This window comes from Aedes aegypti, chromosome 2, assembly GCF_002204515.2.
Source record: "Aedes aegypti strain LVP_AGWG chromosome 2, AaegL5.0 Primary Assembly, whole genome shotgun sequence".
Classification (NCBI taxonomy): domain Eukaryota; kingdom Metazoa; phylum Arthropoda; class Insecta; order Diptera; family Culicidae; genus Aedes; species Aedes aegypti.
Genome location: NC_035108.1, coordinates 352686475 through 352708329, shown reverse-complemented (window position 1 = coordinate 352708329; position 21855 = coordinate 352686475). Strand labels below are relative to the sequence as shown.

At 39.5% G+C, this 21855-nt stretch overlaps 1 protein-coding gene and 1 long non-coding RNA gene across 2 annotated transcripts in view; one reads left to right on the top strand and one right to left on the bottom strand.

Moving 5' to 3' along the window:
- Positions 1-16604, top strand: part of LOC5579471 (restin homolog) — a 354271-nt gene extending 337667 nt beyond the window's left edge. The window contains 5 exon segments of the mRNA XM_021846323.1: positions 11311-11334; positions 11898-12000; positions 12072-15865; positions 15867-16125; positions 16192-16604. Coding sequence (XP_021702015.1) covers positions 11311-11334; positions 11898-12000; positions 12072-15865; positions 15867-16125; positions 16192-16238 — 4227 coding nt within the window. The 3' untranslated portion in view covers positions 16239-16604.
- An 863-nt stretch (positions 16605-17467) lies between these two features.
- LOC110676865 lies at positions 17468-18640 on the bottom strand. The gene is made up of 2 exons (XR_002500784.1): positions 18147-18640; positions 17468-18087 (listed from the first exon to the last, which is right to left on the bottom strand). It is a non-coding gene; the product is annotated as an uncharacterized LOC110676865 (long non-coding RNA).
- Positions 18641-21855: the final 3215 nt, after the last annotated feature.

Genomic DNA, 21855 nt, shown 5'->3' with positions numbered 1-21855 from the left:
TTTTATTTCAATTCTACTATACTGTTTTACGATCAATATCAATTATGATTGGGAATATTCCATATGATCTTCTGCTAGTAGTAGGTCTAGTTGAGTACCATATTTGGACATTTTTATTGTGCTTCCAAAATTACAAGATATCGCCTAGAATTTTTTTCAAACAGGGTAGTTTATATTTACGTAAATAATCCTTTTTTAGTAGATTTTCGATCTTTTAAAACTTTTGTGTCTTTTATATTACCAAAGTATTTTATATTGTAAATTTTAATAAGATTTTGGAACATTAGTAAAATTGAAATTTTTGTCATTTCACGTTTCCATTTAAATTCCAGCTCTTCTACCTAATAAGGTCAACATTTTTATGCACTAATCAATATTTAAAATAAAAAATGATGACAGAAGATCGAATTTGATTGAAATACTGCTTAAACCGCGTCCTCGTGAAATAACGACAAGTAACTTTTCGTTTTGCCGCAAATTTCTTATTACTCCGAGGACCTCTTCAGGAGTTTGTTTTGTGATTTTTACGAACTTTTTATGTAATTCTTCTAAGAATCGTTTATATACCTTCATGAATTCAATTTGTTTTTTTTTTTTTTTTTTAAGAAAGACCACGTTGTTTCATTAAAATACTCTCCTACATTTATCACGGATGGTTTTCTACATTTTCTCAATGCGAGCCATGGTTTTAGCTCAAAAGATCATTATATTGGTTGGTTCTTTATCATGGTGAAGAAATTATTTCGATGATTCCATTAAGAACTGCTCCAAAGATCGTTTCAGACATTTTTCAAGGAAGTCCCAAGTTCCCCGGAAATTTATCAATTAATTCTTCAATTGATTTCCCTAGGACTTGCTCCAAATAAAAAAAAAGCCAAGGTAATCTTCAAAGAATTTTTCCAGTTACTCATCCTGGATTCCCGACCAGTAGATAACAACAAAATTATATCAAGATTTGTTACAAATATTTTTTTTGTTAGAAGCACTTTGAGTTGATGGAGGAAATTATAACACAATTAAAACAAAATCAGTTATAATAACAAAAGCTATTTTAATTAAAAACTGAATTAATCCACAATTTGTTATAAAAAATGATAGGAAAGAAAATAACAAATTTTGTTATAATTCAGTAATGTAATAAAACAAAACAAGTTATATTTCTATTTGATTTGAAACATAATGTGTAATATTTTTGCTTAAATTATGACAGATTCTGTTAAATTTTGTATAGTTCTAATTTTTGTTATTTTTACTACAACCCGCCAAAATTATAACATATTTTGTTAGAGAAAATGCGATTACTAACCCTTTTGTAATCCACTGGTCGGGTTGTCTTCAGGGAAATATCAAGAAAAAATTTCATATTTTTTGTGAAAAATATTTTTTGCGAGGAATTTTTAAAAAAAACCTAGTGTAATTTTTGATGAAACTTGTGTGAGTTATATTGATGAATACCTACGAGGATCACTGAAAGATCTCTCGAATTATTGATGAATATATTTCTTGATAAATCGCTATGATAATAAAAACATATTTATCCATCAATGGTCGGAGCAATAACTGTAATAATTGCTGTAGTATTAACTAGTGTAGAAGCTTGAATGAAATTTTAAAGAATCTATGGAGGTTTGGAAACTGTATTTGAAAAAATATTAGTGAAGTGTTTGAGCCGCAGTAATAATATTTTGAAGAAATGCTGGAGGAATTTCTAGAGGAATCTAATGAGGAATCCCAGATGCAATTCATCGAGCAATTCTTGGAAAAGATTTTATCCAATAATATCTTAAGCAAGTTTTGAGCAATTCCGGAGAATAATAATGGATTAATTTTTGAGAGAATCCTTATAAAAAGGCCTGGATTAAATGAAAAAAGGCGTAGGAATTATTGCAGGGTTTCTTGTAAAATAGTAGATTTTTTTTCGAAAACTCTGTACTAAACCTTTGGGAAAAACTTCTGTAGAGCCTGCGGGAATAATCCTAGAAGTGGCGATTGAAGAAATCTGTGAAAGAATCAGTAATCTGGAGGAAATAATGAGATTTTTTCTTCAGAGTAATCTCTGTGCAAATTACTGGAGGTAGAAGCGTAGGAATGCTCTAAAATTTTCTAGTACCAAATTAAGAAGAAATTCCTCTAAGCTTCTATTGAAAAATTGCTGGTGGCATTCCTGGTGGAGTTCTTGAAAGTATACCAGAAAGAATCTCTGGATAAATAGTTACGTAATAGTATCTGAAGGTTTGTCTGGAGCCTCTAGAATGTTGCACCAGACTTCATTGCAAGCAGATTAACCATCTATTTTCGACTTTAATCGACAGTTTCTTTTTGGAAAAGCGTTTTTATAAAAAGTAATTCAAAAAACAATATTTCAAAGGGTCAATTTTTTGCAAAATCAGTTTAAAAATTTGTTGGATGTTTCATTAGTTGACTTTTAGATTTATCTGATAACATCAACATCAACATTTATCTGATACAGTTAACTCTCCCTTACTCGATATTTCGTATCTCGATATCGAGTTGGAGAACCATAGTAAGTCTGGAGCTACCATGGGAATGAGAGGGTTAGGACAAAAAAGTGACTTTAGATACCATATTGATTATGTCTTTAGAGACCTTAACTAAAAATAAACACTTTTTAGAAATATGCATTTAAATAGTATCCAAGCCTTTAAAAAAGATTTGTTTACCTGCAAAATACCATTTTTCGTACCTGTTGTAAGCTTTCATCTTTTCCTACAAATACTATTTATTTCATATGCTAATGAAAGATACCCAACTGGAACTGGAAATCGTACTTGCCTTTCCCATTTTAGCAATCCTAAGTCCTACTTCCTTATTTAAACAAGTTTTATTCGGAATATTAAAAATAACTTAAAATGAATTGACTGAATAGTCAAGTTATAACAGAGGCGCAGCCGAATTTTTTTTTTTGATTGAAGAAATTTTGTGTCACAAAAAGGACACATTCTGCCATAATAATTACTGGTTCGAAGTATTTTCCCTGCGTATAGCCGAAATCCTACAATAATTCCAGTTTTTTTCCAGGTTGAATAAAATTCCCTGATAATTCCAGGTTTTCCAGGATTTTTCAAGTAGTAGACACCCTGCTAACTTAAAACTTAGCCTAAATTAAGAAGGCCGATTCAAAATTTTCTCCCGAAAATTAGCTCAAAATAGTTGAAAAAAGTGACTTTTTGACGAAAAAAGTGACTTTAGTTGAAATGGCTTCAAAAAAGAGACTTTAAAGTGACTGGCCTCAAAAAAGTGACCAAGTCACTAAAAAGTGACTCGCTACCAGCCTTGCAAAAAAAGTTTTTTTGTATATCTTAAATTGACCGATTTAAAGCTTTTTCCTGCAGTGACATAGGGTGGTCCGAACAAAACTGGTTTTCTGGCTCTAGAGTTTTCAATTCAAGTTTCTCATCAAAGTAGTCTATGAAACACTTTTAGAGCTTTGAAAAATGCGTAATTTGGTGAGTGAAGAAACACGCTATCCCCTTCCGTTTAGGAGTTATTGTTGTTTTTCTCTCAAAAACATGCCTACTTTGACTGTGAATATCTCTGATAGGGGCAAACATAAACAATATCTTTTGACGGCGTTCAAAAGACAAACTAAAATTATAAATTATATCAAAAAAATACAGATGTGTTATTTTTGTAACTCTAATAAAACGTCTTGAAAAACAAAGGATTTTAAGCAGAAAAACTTTAATAACTTTTGAACTAAAATAGATATCATCAATATTTTTGCATGAAAATTTGTGACAGCGAGCAACTTTGCTGATGACTCTCTGTCTCGTACCTTCGGGATCCTAAACTTGTCAGCCGCTGCTTGCTCCGTCACCTTTTTAGTGCCTTTTCGAAGAACTCTGCTCGTTCAAGGCAGCGTTGACAGAGGATTTGATGCTCGGTCTGGATGAGTTCATCGACCTTATTCTTCACCCCTGTCAACCTCAAGTTTTCGGGTTATTGCCCTCCTTGAGCAGCGTTGTTGAATAGCACGGGAGCAGGCATCGCCACTCGGGTGTCGCCAGGTGTGCTTGTGGATATTCTTGCGTGCGAAGTAGGTACTGCTGATTGCCATCACTCTAGCCGCAGGCCATTATTATTGGTTGGTAACGCAATGGAGGCTCTCTGTTCCAATGATTGGTCGGAGGAAGTCTTCTTTCCCGATCTGCGCATTTGCGTCGCCCATGACCAGACATCATGTATACGCGCTTCATATCAAGAGCTTGAGATCAGCTTGCCATGAGCGCACAAAAATAATCGTGCGCTTGAGCACGTGCTATGGTGAGACACATTTTTTTAGATCTCATGTAGTAATGTACTAGCTCAAACGATCACATCTGCACTGGCTCATGCGCCGTCTCATGAGAAAATCTCAATGTGACAGTACATTTGAGCCTCGCAGGCGAAGGTTTCAGAAGCAAGGAAAAGGGATTAAACTATGGATCAAACTGCCCGTAGGCAGTTTCAAAGGACTGATGTGGTTCAACGCGGTTGAGATTCTAGAATTTGAATCGAAAAACTTGAGCTGGCCAACGAAGAAGCATAGGTATAGACCGAAGTCGTATGCTTCCGTGGAGTTAATGTACTAGGCAAACATAACTGCATAAAAGTACTCCTAGTAAGCGCATGTGACGAGCCTCACGAGATGTCTCATGAGACTCGCTCACTAAGATATATTTTGTACGTATCCGCATCTCGTGTCTCACATAATCTGTGAGCTGCGATATGAAATATCGCATGGCACACTGCTCTGTCGTCGCCGCTGTAGTAGATGTGGTACTTGAATGAAGTGTTCGCGATGGGGTCCACCGCTCGGAATTAACGCTCTCCGTTTTTCAGCCAGTGTATTTCCTGGATAGCTGCCAAGTTCACGCTGATATTCGGCAGTTCACGGGTTTGTTGCCGTAAAATCAATCAATTTGCATTTCTTGGTTGGTTAAGAGTCTTCGATAGGCCACCTAACCAGGGTGGTATTACCTACATCGTGCTAGAGGGGCTGCTTCCTCTGTGCTGTCACGATACAGAATTTTCCGTCTTTTCCTTACATGATCCACGGTCATAGCCTTTTCAACCATCCACCTTTATCAGGGCTTTGGACCTGTAGCTCTGGTTCTCAATAGTTTCAAGTTCTTTCGGACATGCTACTATGGTGAGTCGCATGCGCTAGTGGTACTTTATCTATAACAAAGTTGTTTTGAAATCCATGATGATACTATATATGGATTTCTACAAATTTGCAGTGAATGTGTCTTCCAACCATTCAACGAATTTATTGTTGAATCCTTTATGAATTCTTGGCCAGATCTTAAATGGATCAAAAATGGCGACGTTTTTAGGTTCTTCTTCTTCTTCTTGACATTAACGTCCTCATTGGGACAGAGCCTGCTTCTCAGCTTAGTGTTCTTATGAGCACTTCCACAGATATTAACTGAGAGCTTTTTTGTCAAAGTTGCCATTTTCGCTTTCGTATATCGTGTACCAGGTACGATGATACTCTATGCCCAAGAAAGTCGAGGAAATTTTCATCACAAAAAGATTCTGGACCGACCGGGAATCGAACCCAGACACCTTCAGCATGGCTTTGCTTGGTAGCCGCGGACTCTAACCACTCGGCTAAGGAAGGCCCCGTTCTTTAGGTATTATTTTGCTGATTTTTTCTGAGGTCTCGACGATTTGTTGTATGGTTAGTTATAAAAAAATCTTCTTTGATTCTGAAAGAGTTTCATCAGATCAAAAATTTCTCCAGGCATCAGTAATGGGCCATGATTACAAGGTTTTCAAAAGGTTGTTTCCCCCATGCCAAATACATTCTTCATGAATTTAACTTAAGCAGACTTCCATTTCTAACAATTCAAAAAAGTTTGCAAAAATTTCTTTAGTGTAGGTTTTTGGATACATATTTTGATTATTTGTTTATTCCTGTTTATCCAAAATTATTTTGAAATTCTAACCGTTTTAAATTTAATCAAAATTAATTCATAAGTAACTTTGGTCAAGTCTTTCAAATTAAATCATTTTGTATTTAAACACGGAAAAGTTGTTGCCCAATTAGAATCGCCCATTTTGCATGTTTTATGCATCCGGGAGAATTCCGGGAATTGGAAAACTGTTTTTGAAAAGACACCCTGCGGTTAGGTTTGTTCGATATTCTGCCACTAGAAAGCGTTAGTGAGCATGGAATATTTCAAACTCCCCCATTAAACATTTGACAGTTCAACATCCGACTAAATTGGTTGGAAAATCGGTCGACTGTTGCGTAATCCTGGTGGATTAATCGGTATTTTAAGTAAAATCCAAGCAAGTTGACCTACTAAACACCAGATTTCGTCGGTCACACGATTTAATCTGGCGATTAGTCAGTTGATCGCTGTGTTAAACTTCCATAAGCGTCGGTGCAACAATCGATCGATTTTTTGTCAATTTAGTCGGCTGTTGAACTGTCAAATGTTTAATGGGGTCATACAGCTGGCTATATAGGTTAGATAGAGGGCTAGTGTTTTCGGTAAAGTTTTTCAATGACAGCGATCCCAAGCAAGGAATATCAATTGAGTTATAATATACCAATTTTTTAAGAGCACAAGTCAAACACCTATCACAATCAAACCAAAGACAAATTAAAGACCTTCATGTCCCTTGCAAATGCCTAAAATTTTATGGCTCATAAGGTAATCTAGAATGCCGTGAAAAGTGTACTGCGATGTGTCAAACTTGGGTACCTTTTGCACTACCGAGGGACCAAATGCAGTACTGAGCGGTTCCACGCAAAATCGTCCATAAAATGCTGAAATCTGACATGTACCATTCAGATTTGGATGAAACTGCGCATATGTATTAAGTATATGAGACGAAAATTTTCTCATATAATGGATCATTAAAATAACCAAAACGGCCGCTACGGAAAGCATAGATAGCGCCACCGTAGTCTTGTGTGTTTGACAGAACAGCAATGCTGTCACAATGTTGAATCCCATATACAGTGGCGCCTTTGTTTTGATGCGGTGAGCACTTGCAAAAACTACCTTCAATGATTGGGGATCGTTTAGAATCGAGAGTAACTTCTGATAAGGGCATATGTATTTTTGGCACCACCATTTAAAAAAAATTGTACCTCGGAAACCGTTTGTTATAGAAAAATAGTGTCTGAGGAGGGATGGTAGACAATCAAATAGGCTTTGTAAAAAAATATACACTGAAAAATAAATACTTTTATTTTCATGAAAAAATCGAACTTAAACCTTAAAACACAAATTGCAAAAAATAGTATATTCGATTTTTTTCAATTTTTTTCTGTAAAATTTCAATGTAAAACCAGATGTTTTAAGCACAGTTTCAACATGGTGCAATCTAAAATAAAAAAGTTTTTCTAAGAGCAACTTTTGGTGCATTTCTGAAAATTCAATTTCTGGCCGTAGAAAAGACGTTTTGATGCTGTAATATGATTCTTCATCCAAAAACAATTCAAAATGCTAATAACAATGATCTTCCTAAAACTAGCCGTTTTCTAGATATTTAGGATTCAATTATATTAATATCATAAAACTTAAGAAAATACGCCCGTTTCATAAGTTACTCCAGATGCTCCACCAACAATGTTACGTTTATCTTTTTCCACATTAATATCCCATGTTTTGAGGGCAGTTTCAACATGGTGCAATTTAAAATAAAAAAAAATCTAAGGGCCACTTTTCTGAAAATTCAATTTCTGGTTATAGAAAAGGCGTTTTGATGCTGCAATATGATTTTTTATCAGAAAACAATTCAAAATTCTAATATCAATGATCTTCCTATTAGTTACCGCTTCAAGATATTTGGGATTGAATTATATTAATATCATAAAACTTAAGAAAATACGCCCGTTTCTTACATTATTCCAGATGCTCCATCAACAATGTTACGTTAATCTCTTCCCACATTAATATCCCATCTACTTTTTCTTTGACATTTAGACGGTTGGATGAACTGTTCGAAAGATACAGGATGATTGTTGGAATATTGTTGATAATTAATATAAGTATTACCACAGACAAACAGACGTAACACTGGATAAATTTCCATCGCCCACGAATTTAACGATCAGTTTAAAATACAACAGTTGTCAAGTTCACAACCAGAGGCGCGCGCGTCGCTTTCCTTCGTGTTTGACATTTCACACTACCGCCACCTGTTGGACATGTGGCACAAAAATTTATTTCGTTCAATAAGCTCACTAGATGTGGTAGTATGTATTTGTGGTCGAGAGAATTTTGTGAAAAATGTTCTAGGTGTTACTTCTGTTTGTCTGTGGTATTACGATGGATGATGATAATATGAATGATGTTAAGGAGGGGAAGAAGGAAAAACGCCTTTAAACTTCTTAACCTTATTTATTTATTCTCACGATTATTGTACATAATTTCAATATTTTTATTTGTTTTAATATATATTGGTATAGAACAGATATTAAATGTCAACTTATTTGATTATGTTTTTACTTTTCTATAAACATTATAATAGCTTACTGCCTCATCACTTGAAAACAGTTTTGCTGCGATTTTGTTTTCGGAAATGGGTACAAAGCAATGGAATTGAAAGCGACGCGCGCACCTCTGGTTGTGAACTTGACAACTGTTGTATTTTAAACTGATCGTTAAATTCGTGGGCGATGGAAATTTATCCAGTGTTACGTCTGTTTGTCTGTGGTAATACTTATATTAATTCTCAACAATATTCCAACAATCATCCTGTATCTTTCGAACAGTTCATCCAACCGTCTAAATGTCAAAGAAAAAGTAGATGGGATATTAATGTGGGAAGAGATTAACGTAACATTGTTGATGGAGCATCTGGAATAATGTAAGAAACGGGCGTATTTTCTTAAGTTTTATGATATTAATATAATTCAATCCCAATTATCTTGAAGCGGTAACTTATAGGAAGATCATTGATATTAGAATGTTGAATTGTTTTTTGATAAAAAATCATATTTCAGCATCAAAACGCCTTTTCTATAACCAGAAATTGAATTTTCAGAAAAGTTGCCCTTAGATTTTTTTTTTATTTTAAATTGCACCATGTTGAAACTGCCCTCAAAACATGGGATATCAATGTGGAAAGTGATAAACGTAACATTGTTGGTGGAGCATTTGGAGTAACTTATGAAACGGGCGTATTTTCTTAAGTTTTATGATATTAATATAATTGAATCCTAAATATCTAGAAAACGGCTAGTTTTAGGAAGATCATTGTTATTAGCATTTTGAATTGTTTTTGGATGAAGAATCATATTACAGCATCAGAACGTCTTTTCTACGGCCAGAAATTGAATTTTCAGAAATGCACCAAAAGTTGCTCTTAGAAAAACTTTTTTATTTTAGATTGCACCATGTTGAAACTGTGCTTAAAACATCTGGTTTTACATTGAAATTTTACAGAAAAAATTTAAAAAAAATCGCATATTTTTTGCAATTTGTGTTTTAAGGTTTAATTTCGATTTTTTCATGAAAATAAAAGTATTTATTTTTCAGTGTATCTTTTTTACAAAGCCTATTTGATTGTCTACCATCCCTCCTCAGACACTTTTTCTCTATAACAAACGGTTTCCGAGGTACATTTATTTTTACATGGTGATGCTAAAAATACTTACGCCCTTATCAGAAGTTACTCTTGATTTTAAATGGTCTCTCCACCAGTGGAAAAAACTTATTCTATTATATCGAAACTATGTGCAAAATTCCATTTGAATCCAAGGTAGTCGAGTTTCATCGTTTACCGATTTGGCGTGGAACCGCTCTACTAGAAGTGGTACCCAATCTGACTGAGCCTGAGTGCGACGGACCTGATCAAACTTAAAATAATTTATTTTGAAAGTTTATTCTTGTTTTTTTTTTTGCCAAGAAAACATTTGTTATATACAGAACTGAAGTTTACAATAGGAATACAAGAAAATATAATCATAATTGCACATTTTTGTACCACAAACAACAGTAGAGTAAAGTGGGGCAAAAGTTCGAGTGGGGTAAGAGTTTCTTTTTAAGATTTCTAGCTCAAATCAAATCAAAACTTAGAAATGTCATGATGGTTCGAATGCTATTCAAGTAAGAGACTTTCACTCCAAATATCATAAAAATCGATTGAGGTTTGGAAAATTTATGGCTATTTGTTGTTTTTCGACGTAAATATTGTAATATTTGGTCAAACTTTCGATGCATGGAACCAAATGAAGATAAAATATTTTTCAATATTTTATCTAAGGGCGTTTCTAGGCCTATCATAAGGATGCTTTGACGTCTATTAGTTTTTCCATAAATAGTTGGAATCAATTTTTGGCCCATAACGGGGCAAAAGTTCGAATCTGCGGGGCAAAAGTTCGACCCATGTATAAAACCACGGAAAATTTTTCAAATTTCCTTAAATCTACATATTATCTTCAAATTTAGCGAAATTTGCCTGATCGTGCGAAAAATGTCACAAAAATTTTACATTTTCACTTAATTTTGCGAAAATCTGCTATTTTTTGGGTGTATTACAATTAACCCTGTTTTGGGCATTTTTTGATGAAAATTTAGTGTGTATTTATCGGCAAACATAAGTTTACGGCTGGTATAAAGTATGCCTGGCATAAAAGTATTGATATTTTGTGTTTTAGCCAACGAACTTTTGCCCCACACTAGATTCGAACTTTTGCCCCACCGGTGGGGCAAAAGTTCATTTAAGACAATTAATTTTGAAACTGTCATAACTAAAAATGGGTAAATATTTTGACACAAGTTTGTTCAGCAAAGTTATAGCCAATATGTTGAAGGTTCGCTGTATGGTATTTGTTTTGTTTCATCTGCTATTATTTTCCTATAAACTTTGATTATACCACTAAGGTCGAACTTTTGCCCCACCTTACTCTAATCCTTATTCAATGATGCATGATTCTATAAACAGAGCTCATATTTGGTTAAAAACAAAATTTATACGCCTCCATCACATATCAGAGCATGACCTCATAAAGTTTGACAGCATAGTTAGTTCACTATGACAATTGCATAATAATCAGACGAGAATAATTTCACCTATATTATTCTTACCATTATGTCTATGGTATTGCTATTGTCTTATTTTGTGAAGTCATGTTTCTTAGAGAACTGTAGAATTGAAGGTTCCTTTTGGTGCATATCACATTAATCATTAGTCCCATATTTAGGGTCTTTCTGTGTTTCTTTCTTATCATAAATATCTCTATTGATATCACTTATTTTTTATCTTTCGTATTTCATTCCCTTGCTCCATCATATATATTGGCACCCAACTCTGAAAACAAATCCAAACCCAATCATACAGCGAAAAATTCAAAATTCGGTTCATGTGAGTATGGAACATTCAAAAATGGAATGCACGTTACGCGCACTACGCCCCTAGGAAAGGCGATTGGCTCTAATACCTAATATTACTTCGCTTACTAGAAAAACCATTGTGCTTGTCGTTGCATTCCACGTGCTTGTCTTTCACCACAATCATCACCATTGCCCATATGGTGACGTTTGAATCGATTGTGAGGAAGACGTTAATTGGCTTAAAGTTAATTGGATGTGATTTTTTCCTTTACATGCTTGCATCCATTCATCATCCTTTCACCATCGCATTAATCCTAATCCTGAAGATTCTGAAATTTCTTTAATCATAATCCTTTTTAACCTCAATTTTACAAGAACTTCCCTCCATTTTCTTTTTGTTTTGACATTTCACAAACGCGAACAATAATCCAAGTAGTCGTTGATAGCTTACATGACATTTTTCAAAAACGAAGCATGCTGCACGTTATGTCTTGTGTGATTTGTGTACGAATGCGATTTCCAATACAATAAAATGTATGCCAACCTACAATGGAAATTTATCGAAATTTATTTTCTCTATTCCATCCTTCAAAGGCACAAACGCAAATCTTCAAAGAACGGATAGCCGACCTCGAGAAGAAACTTGGCGAGAAGGGCAGCTCCCAAGCCGAGCCGGATCTTCCCGCCAAGGACACCGGTAAGTGTTGGATTGCCACGTGGCGTCAGTTACATAACCTAACAAAACTTCTTCTATTCCAAACGAAACAGTTGATGCTTCGTCCCAGCTGAACCTGGAAATCGACAAGCTCAAAGCGGAGATCCTGCAGCGGGACCAGAAGCTGCATCTATCCGAGGAGCTGAAGCACTCGCTGGAGAATGAAATCTCCAAGCTGCACGAGCGGGTCGCCGAAGCGGAGAAAAACCTGGACTTCAAGGAGTCGAGTTTCAACATCAGCGAGCAGTGCCTCAAGGAGAAGATCGCCTACCTGGAGGACCGGATCGAGGTGCTGGGGGTCGAGTTGACGGCCAAGGATGCCGAGCTGGAGAAGCAGTATCTGGATCTGAAGAATGCCGAGGGGCAGCTGGACGAGGAGGTGTCACATTTGCAGAGCGATTTGAGGGCTAAGGAGTCGCTTGTGGTGGAGAAGGAACGGCAGATCGAGAAGCTGACGGGTGAGATTCAGGGACTGTTGAATGATATCCGGCAACGGGACGTGAAGTTGCTGGAAGGCGAGAGTGGGTTGAAGGCTGTGTTGGAGGAGAAAGATGGCGCGATTGGTAAGCTGAAGAAAGAGCTGGAAGAGTTGAGGGTGAAAGAGGAAAGTGCGAAGGTGGCGGTTGAGGATAGGGGAAGGAAGTTAGGCGAGTTGAATGTTAGAATTGTGTCGAATGAGGAGATCATCAAGAAGCTGGAGGATAGCCTTAAAGATGCTAAGAAGGTTGAACAAACGCTTGAAGAAGCTATCAAAGCTAAGGAAAAGAGTCTAGAAGAAAAGGAATCACTTCTAGCAAAGATTCAAGATGATTTGAAGAACAGCTCAGCAGGAAGCGAACAGCAGATGGTATTGCTACGTTCGAAGGAAACAGAACTGGAGCAAAAGCAACACGAAGTCGAAGCAAAACAGTTCCAGATTAGCAACCTGGAATCTACCGTCACAGACCTAACCAAAAAATTGGAAGAAGCCGTCAAGGACAGAGAAGCTCGCTTAGCCGAACAACGCGCGAGCTTGGAGTTTGAAACGAAATCGAAAGAAGATTTGCTCAACAAACTTGCCAACTATGAGACTGAACAGCTTGCCAAAGACAAACTGCTGGAGGACAACGACGTTCTCATCAGTTCGCTTCAGACCAAACTGAAGGACCTCGAAGTGGCCAAAGCAAGTGTAGTGCAGGAGCTGGAGGACACAACCAAGCGATTCGCCGACCGGGACAGCGCTCTGGGTAAGCTGAACGAAGAACGGATGCACTTAAGTGAACAGCTGGAAAAGACCCGAAAGGAATCTGCTTCAGCAATTGCACTGCTGGAGGAACGATTGAAGAATGCACAAAAACTGCATGAGGAAGATGTGCGGAAAGCGAAAGAAGCGCAAAAAGACACACTCGCATCAAAAGACGCGATCGTTTCCGAGCTTGAAGCCTCCCTGGACAAACTGCGACAGGAAAAGACCGAACTTTTACTACAGTTGAATCAATCAGGTGCAACGCAGAAAACTACCAGCGACGAACTGACCTCTAAGCTCAATGAAAATCGAGAACTCAATAAGCAGATCGAATCGCTCACCGCTCAGCTCGCCACCAAAACCGAAAACCTTGACAAACTGAACCAGTCGTTGACGGGCACCAACGGAAAGCTCGAAGCCACCGAAGCGAAGCTGATCGAACTGCAGGAAGCATTCGGAAAGCTAGAGATCGAATACGCAGATCTCAAACGCAAGCTGGAAGCTCAGGAGCAGAAATCGACGCAGCTTCAACAGCAGAAGCAAGACCTAGAAAAGGAAATCGACACGTTGCGATCGTCCACATTGGATTCGAACTCGGAACTGTCGAAGGTGACCGACGAGTTGAAGACGAAGCAAAAACAGCTAGAGGAACTGCAGGATGCTTTCAACGGCAGCAAAATCGACATGGAGCGACGCTTGGACGAAGCGAATCAGACGAACCAGGGGCTGAACGAACAGATCGATCGGGTGAGGAACGAGATGCAGCAGGTTTCCAGCCAGAAGATCGATCGCGAAAACGAGCTGAACGTGGAGCTGGCGAAGATCAAGGAGACGGCTGAGATTGAGAGGGAGAATTTGGTTCAGGAGATTGCCGGGTTGAAAGCCAGCTTCGAGGAGGAGCGTAATCAACTGGTGAAGGGGGGTGTTGCGAAGTCGGAGGAATTCGAGACGGTGAAAGAGGAGTTGAGTGGGAAGGTTAAGAGCTTGGAGAAGTCGTTGAGCGAATTGGAACGGGAGCTGGCGAAGAATCGCGAGTGCGCTGTGAAAGAACGCGAGGAAGCTGAAGGCCGATTGAAGGAGCAAATGGAGAAGGAAACGACGTTGCAGAAGGAATTTGATGAACTAAAGAAAGAGGAGAGCTCCTTGCGGGCTGCGCTGGAGGATTTGCGACAATCGATGGAAAAGGGCAGCCACGATGCTTCTTCTCAGTTGGACGCGAAGAATACTAAAATTTCCGAACTTGAGAAAGAGCTGCGATCGGTTCAGGAAGAACTGTCGAGGAAGCAAGAGCAGGTGGATGATTCCACTAAGCAGCTGGAGAGGAACGCGGAAACCCATTCCGATCTGTTGAAGCAGCTTGAGCAGAACCTGAATCAGATTCAGGAGCTGTCTGGTGATAAGGCAAAGGCTGAGGGTTCGTTGAAGGAGATTAGCGACGAGCTAGCATCGTTCAAGGCGAAGTATGACGAGATGGAAGAAGAACAGGTCGATCTGGTGAGCAGAAAAGAAGGATTGAAGGCAGAGGTGAAGCAGTTGAGGGATGCTTTGGAAAATGCGGAGAAGGAGAAAGGCGAGTTCGGTTTGCAGCTGGAGATGGTTAAAGGAGGTTCGGCGAAAATCGAGGAAGAATTACAGGAGAGTAAATCGAAGTTCGAAGTGGAGATTGCTCATCTGAATGGATTGATTGAAGAAAAGAGCAAGGCGATAGACGAGTTCAAAGCAAGAGTTGAAGAACTGATGCCGTTGGTTAAGCTGACAGAAGAACTCAAGCAAGAATTGACAGCTAAGGGAACGTACATTGAACAGCATAAGGAGGAGGCACAGAAGCAGTTGAACGAAATCGAAAGATTGCACAAGGAAGTTAAGGAAAAGGAAAGCTATGTGTTTGAAAAGGACAGTTCAGTTGCAGAGCTTCGCAAAAAATTGGAGCAGAAACAAGAGGAGACGCAGCAGCTGATGAAGAAGCTCGAATATACGGAGAAGTGCCTTACCGAGAAGAGTCAACAGGAAGAAAAAACGGCTGCTACATCCAGTGAACTGAAGGAAGCGTTGGAAAAATCTAAAGCGGCTGTCAAGGAACAAGACGATAAGATTAAGGAACAAGGCAGGACAATCAATGAATTGGAAACAAAGCTATCCGCTCAGAGCACACAATTTGAGGAACTGTTAAACAAGAAGAAGGCTTCAGAGACGGAAAGCTCGCACAAACTTCACGAAATGAATCAAAAGTTGCTGGAGCTGGAGAACGTCAAGCAGCAAGAAATCTCCGATCTGAGTGCAAAATTGGCTGAGACCATGAACCGATTCGAGACACAAATGGCGGAATCTGCCAAGACAGTCGGAAGCATGCGATCGGTCGAAAAACGTCAGTACGAGTTGGAGTGCGAAAAGAAGGAAATGGAACTGCGAGAAACCGAGATGCAGATAACGACGCGAAAACTGCAAAAGGAGGTTGATTTGTTGCGTTCGCAGTTGCTGTTGAAGGACAGTGAAGTGCGGAAACTCACGCAAGAACTGGCAAATGCTCCAACAAGCGCTCCGCTGATATCAAGCGCCGAAGCAAATGGAGACACAGAAGCCCAAATCAGCTTCCTGAACTCAATCATCGCCGATATGCAGCGGAAAAAACGACAAGTTGACTCTGCGGATCCAGGCGTTGGAGCAGACTAGCATCGAGGGTCCCAACACGAGCTTCGAGTTCAGCAAACGGAAACCGGCGCCGAGGGTTTTCTGCGACATTTGCGACGAGTTCGATCTGCACGAAACCGAAGACTGTCCGAAGCAGTGCTCGGATAGTCCCCCCGAATCCCTGAAGCACCCGTCAGCGGAACCAAGAGAACGAAAGATTCCCCCGCCCCGGAAGTACTGCGAAGGATGTGAAGGTAAGACCGGTTGGACTTAATGAACTGACGAGTATTTAATTTGGCCCAATCTTTCTTTCCCGACAGTGTTTGGCCACGAACTGGGCGAATGTCCCGACGATGAGACCTATTAAGACCGGGAATGCGCATGCTTCGCAAAACGGCCCCCGAATGTAACCTAATTTATTATTCTCAACAACAACTAGTTGAAAACAGTACCAATAAGACAGGGCAGACACTAGGATCTGCTGAAACGTTTCCTCCCTCTGTTCACTATTTCGTAGCTCAGTTTATGTGAAAAAAGAGCAGTTAAACGTTGCATTGTTTTAGGCGAAAAGCTATCGTTATCTATTTTACAAAACCCACTAACTATTTATTTTAATTTTTACCTACCTAATCGTTTGTTTGTCCGATGAGAGACGAAAAAAGGCCAAAAATAGCTAACGGCGAACACAATAAAAAATGATGAACATAATCGAAGAATTGCAACAGTTACTAGTGTAGAAACCTTATTAGGAAAAAACAATTTTCGAAAAGCCAAGGTGCTCAACCCTAGTATGAAAGATATGCTTATTTATGACATTTTTATAGAACATACAAACTTTCTAAGAAATTGTTTAAAGATTCCGTCAGGCCGATGATCATAAGCATGAGCATGATTGACCGCCCGCAGTTGCTACTCCGTTATTGCAAGACAAGCTGTAATTACACAGGCAACTAACATACGCTACTTATGATCAGTAGCATCCTCAATGTGTGAGTACTGGTGCTCTTATTATAACAAACAATAACGGCGCCGGATGCTTTCGAATGCTGGTCAATTTAGGGATAGGAGGGAAATGTTGACGTGTTCCCAAGTAACCACTAGCCCGCTAATTCGCCTTTTTGGCCTTATAGGGCTATTATACGGTTAATATAGGGCATGTCAGCTGTATAATAGCTCTATATTAGCACGCAGGGCGAATTAACGTGCTATTTGGTTACTTGGGTTGCTTGCTTTATGTAAACTGAGGAGTCCTCTGCGCTCCCACAAGAAAATACTGGAATTTTGGATACCGTTCCCCAGGTTGTTTAGGGGATTCGTTTTGGTAAACGATAAATATGAAATAATTTTAGTATGAACTTAGATGACCGATACTTTTTCACAACCGCACCACGCGAACCGGCCACATTTGATCCGGATTCCGTCGCTATAAATTTATAAACATTCGATCTTCTGGGATCGAAAAAATATTATTGGGGGGTTGAGCTATTGCCGTTGTTGGATGCCGTGAAGTTATTATTCAGCCTTGTTTCTATGAATGATGATGAAGAATTACAATGTTAATTTTAAATGATTTATTTTTTCAATTTACTTTTATGATAAGATAAAAGCACTAATTTTAGACTTCTCACCATTTTTCGACTCGTCCATACGATTTGCCTTACTTTGTAATGAAGGTCAATTCATGCAATGGCTGTATTTATAGCTAAAATCTTGATAAATAGAGAAATCTGGATCTGATACAACAGCCGCATATATCGCGATTTTTGCAGATAGTTTGTTTTGTTTATTTTGTTTTGATACCTTCAAATTGAATGCGTCAACATAAAACTATAAGAGTGGTCTAAAATTACTAGTAAATACGGTTTTATTTTGGTATTTAATCCCGCTTGATCTTTCTTTTTAGTAGATGCGCTTGAGCCAAGGAAATTAATTATTTTAACGCCAAAGGTATCACAATTCTAAGAAATTTTAATTTTTCGAAAAATTAACTAAAATTGCACCAGGTGGGCCTTTAAAATAGTAATTGTTCGGACACAGAGTGGTTACTAATTTTTGAAGCAGCGCGTTTTAGAGAATCAGCTCAAACTAAAAAGAGATTTTATTATTATCGAACTTTTGACTATTGAATACAATATGGATCATCTTACATATTTAGTTTCCAAACCCTGACTCCGAGAAAAGTGGTAGGCAACGTACGAATGAATGGTCTATACAATCTAAATAAATCGAAATTTAGCAATTAGAATCATTCAACGGCTAAATTGTGGAGGCTTACATGTGTTGTATATTGGAGTTCAACAATTCTATGGTGGTATCCGCAAGTACTTCGGGTTTAATGGCACAATTGAGGGGAGATAACCTATATTGGCAAACTACATATAAAAACAGGGCATTCTAACAACTATTTCACGAATTCAAGATTATTGAATTACCTATCGAGCTTAAAGATATTTCACCAGTTCAACGACTTATATGTACCAAATTATAATCGGGAAATTCACAAAATCAATCATATTGCACATAGGATCAAGACCACGTTATACACCATTCGATGGCTATTACGAAATCAATTGCCTTTCAATCGGACTGTCAGTCTCATCAGCGCTGACAACGTATGTAGATTATGCAGTAGGTACGCCGACCGTTGGTAGTGGTGGTAACAGTTCCCCGGCCCGTAAACCCTGTCCAGAACCTAGTTTTGGAACAGATTTACCAGAAGATGCAAATTCAATAACCGCCAATTTGGTTACAGGTCGACGATACACTCCGTGAGCGGTACGAACTGATGCCTGTCGGATGCGATTGTCCTTGCCAAGATATACAGATTCTACTTGGCCTCGAATCCACCCGTTCCTGTTGGGTCCATCTACGATGAAAACTAAATCTCCCGCAGCCAATGGTTTACTTTCCTCCAACCATTTGGTTCGGCAATTAAGAGCAGGTAAATATTCTTTTATCCACCTTTTCCACAGAGTGTCTGCAATTATCTGTGAACGCTTGTAAGCATTTCGAAGGGCTTCAGCTTGGTCTGTCGATGCGATTGCTGGATTATCCAAACACGACGTCACTCCTCTAACAAAACTGTTCGGGGTCAATGCTTCAGCGTGTATCGAATCCTGTGGCATGTAAACGAGCGGTCTCGAATTGACGATTTCTTCAGCCTCAGTTATCACTGTCAATAGCGTTTCATCATTCATTCTACCGGTGTTCAATTCCGACATCACTTGTTTGACGGAACGCACCATGCGCTCCCAGACGCCCCCCATGTGTGGCGCAGAGGGCGGGTTAAACCTCCATCGCGTCCGTTACACCATACGTTGGCACACGCTGTATCAATACGTTTGATCTGCTCCTGTAGCTCTTTGTTGGCTGCCTTGAGGTTAGTCCCGTTGTCGGAAAATATTGTGATAGGTGGACCCCGCCTCAGAACGAATCTCCGTATAGCCATTATACAAGACGCTGTGTCCAGTTTATATGCCACTTCTAGATGGACAGCCCGTACTGACAGACAAGTAAAGAGTACTATCCATCTCTTCTCACCATGTCTTCCAACGACTACATCAACTGGACCAAAGTAATCGATCCCAACGTAGCTAAAAGGTCTAACGAACGGAGTTAGCCGCTCGATCGGAAGAGGAGCCATCCTGGGTATATACGGTTGACTTTTCTTCACTTTGCAAGTTTGGCATCTCTCGATGACTTTCGAAACGCACGATCTTGCTTTGGGAACATGGAAACGGTTTCGCAGTTCATTGACGACTGCGTCTTTGAATGCGTGTCCAAAGCGGCGATGAAGATGATCAATGAGGATGTTGGTGACTGGATGGTGGCTAGGCAGGATAATTGGAAAACGGGTGTCGTATGGCATGAATTCAGCTTCACTCAAACGACCGTCAACGCGTAGAACTTGGAATTCGTCTAGAAATGGCGCGAGTTTATACAGAACGCTTTTTTTGTCCATCTTCAACCATTCCTCTGTCGCTGATTTTTGATTGCGTAGTAAGATTGCTATTTCCTCTCCGAAGGCGTCTCTTTGGGCTAATTTCCATAGGACAATTTCGGCCATTTCATACTCCTCCTGGTTCAAAGGAACCAATATTGAATTAATTGGACGACGAGCCAGCTTTTTAATCTTATCAGTAGTTTCCACGACTTCTATTGATGTATTTTGTCGCTTTTTACGGCAATTTGAGATGAAGCGGAATACACATGCCATTGTGCGAATCAGGACATTCCACTTGGAGAACCGCGTTACATCGATGAGTGGCCCTTCGAGGTCGACTACAGGGCCAGCATGGAAAAGGTGACAAGCGCGTATCTCTTCGTTTGTATTCGGGGTCATTTGATTGATACCGAGCCAACTCTCTTCAGGTGCATACAGGATTTTCGGCCCGTGGAACCATTCCCCATCCGAGCTCAAACTGCTATCTCGTTTCTTCTTAGTAAGCAGATCTGCGATGTTCATCTTCGTTCGAATGTAACGCCAATCGTCCACAGCTGTTTCTTGCAGAATTTCGCCAATTCGGAATCCAACGAAGGGTTTGTATTTCCTTTGATCGGATTGGATCCATGAAAGAACGGTCCGAGAATCAGACCAAAGTATACGTTTAGCTACCTTAACCCTGTGATTAGCGATCACCACGTTGGCCAATCGAGCCCCAAGCACCGCTGCTTGTAGTTCCATTCCAGGGATCGAAAGCTGCTTTAAGGGGGCCACCTTGGTTTTGGCCATAACCAAACTGCAAATTATGCCTCCAGGAGTTTCCAAACGAAAATAGGCTGCACATCCATACGCTTGTGAGCTTCCATCGCAAAACACATGAAGTTGCAAATTATCGTAGCCTGCAGCTGAAGATCCTTTCAGGTAGCATCGAGGTATTTGCAAATTCTCAATCGATGAAAGAGTATTCCTCCACCATGTCCATTTTTTGAAGCACTCGTCGTTGATCACCTCATCCCAGTTACAGCCGCTTTTCCATAAATCTTGAAGCAGTATTTTACCATGCAGAGTGAAGGGCGCCAGCAGGCCTAATGGATCAAAAAGACTCATCATACAGCTGAGAGCCAATCGTTTAGTTGGCCGGTCGGTTCCTAACAAGTATGGCGCTAAATCTTCCCTTACAGAGGTTGAAAACATAAATACGTCTTCCTTAGGGCGCCAGATGAGACCCAACACTCGTTCTGTAGAGCCCTCGTCGAGTTGAAGTGATATCTTCTCCTCTGTGTTCCGTTCTCCAATTTCCTCTAGAAATCGTGGTGAATTCGAAATCCATTTATGGATGGTGAACCCAGCTTGAGAGTGGATGAAGCGGACTTCTTTAGCACGTTTCACTGCTTCGTCGATGCTATCCGCACTGTCTAGGTAATCATCGACGTAGTGCAGGCGGATTATGGAACGCGCAGCTTCAGGATATTGAACAGCGTACTTAGCAGCATTGTGGTTTTTGATAAACTGCGCCGATGCAGGAGAGCAAGTAGCGCCGAAGGTTCCAACATCCATTACAAAGACTTCCGGATCTTTCTCACGATCAGTGCGAAATATAAATCGCTGCGCTTGCTTGTCGCCCTCACGTATGTTGAACTGGTGGAACATCTCTTTAAGATCTCCTCCAAAGGCTACTGCGCGTTCTCTGAATGGTTGCAGCACCGCCGGCAAGGGGACCAACAAATCTGGACCGGCTAATAGCATTGAGTTGGGCGAAATTCCTCGTACTTGTGCCGCTGCATCCCAAACCAAACGAACCTTTCCAGGTTTTTTAGGATTTAGAACCACATTAAGGGGAAGGTACCAGACCCTCGCTTGGTTTGCATTTTCGAGTTCTTCCGTTGAGGCTTTATGGATGTAATTCTTAGTTTGGTATTCCTGGATTTGCTGTCGAACCTTCTTGTCCAAATCTGGGTTCTTCTCCAGGCGACGCTCCAAACCACGAAGCCGATGCAAGGCCATCGGCAGGCTGTCGGGAAAGGTAAAGTCATCAGTTTTC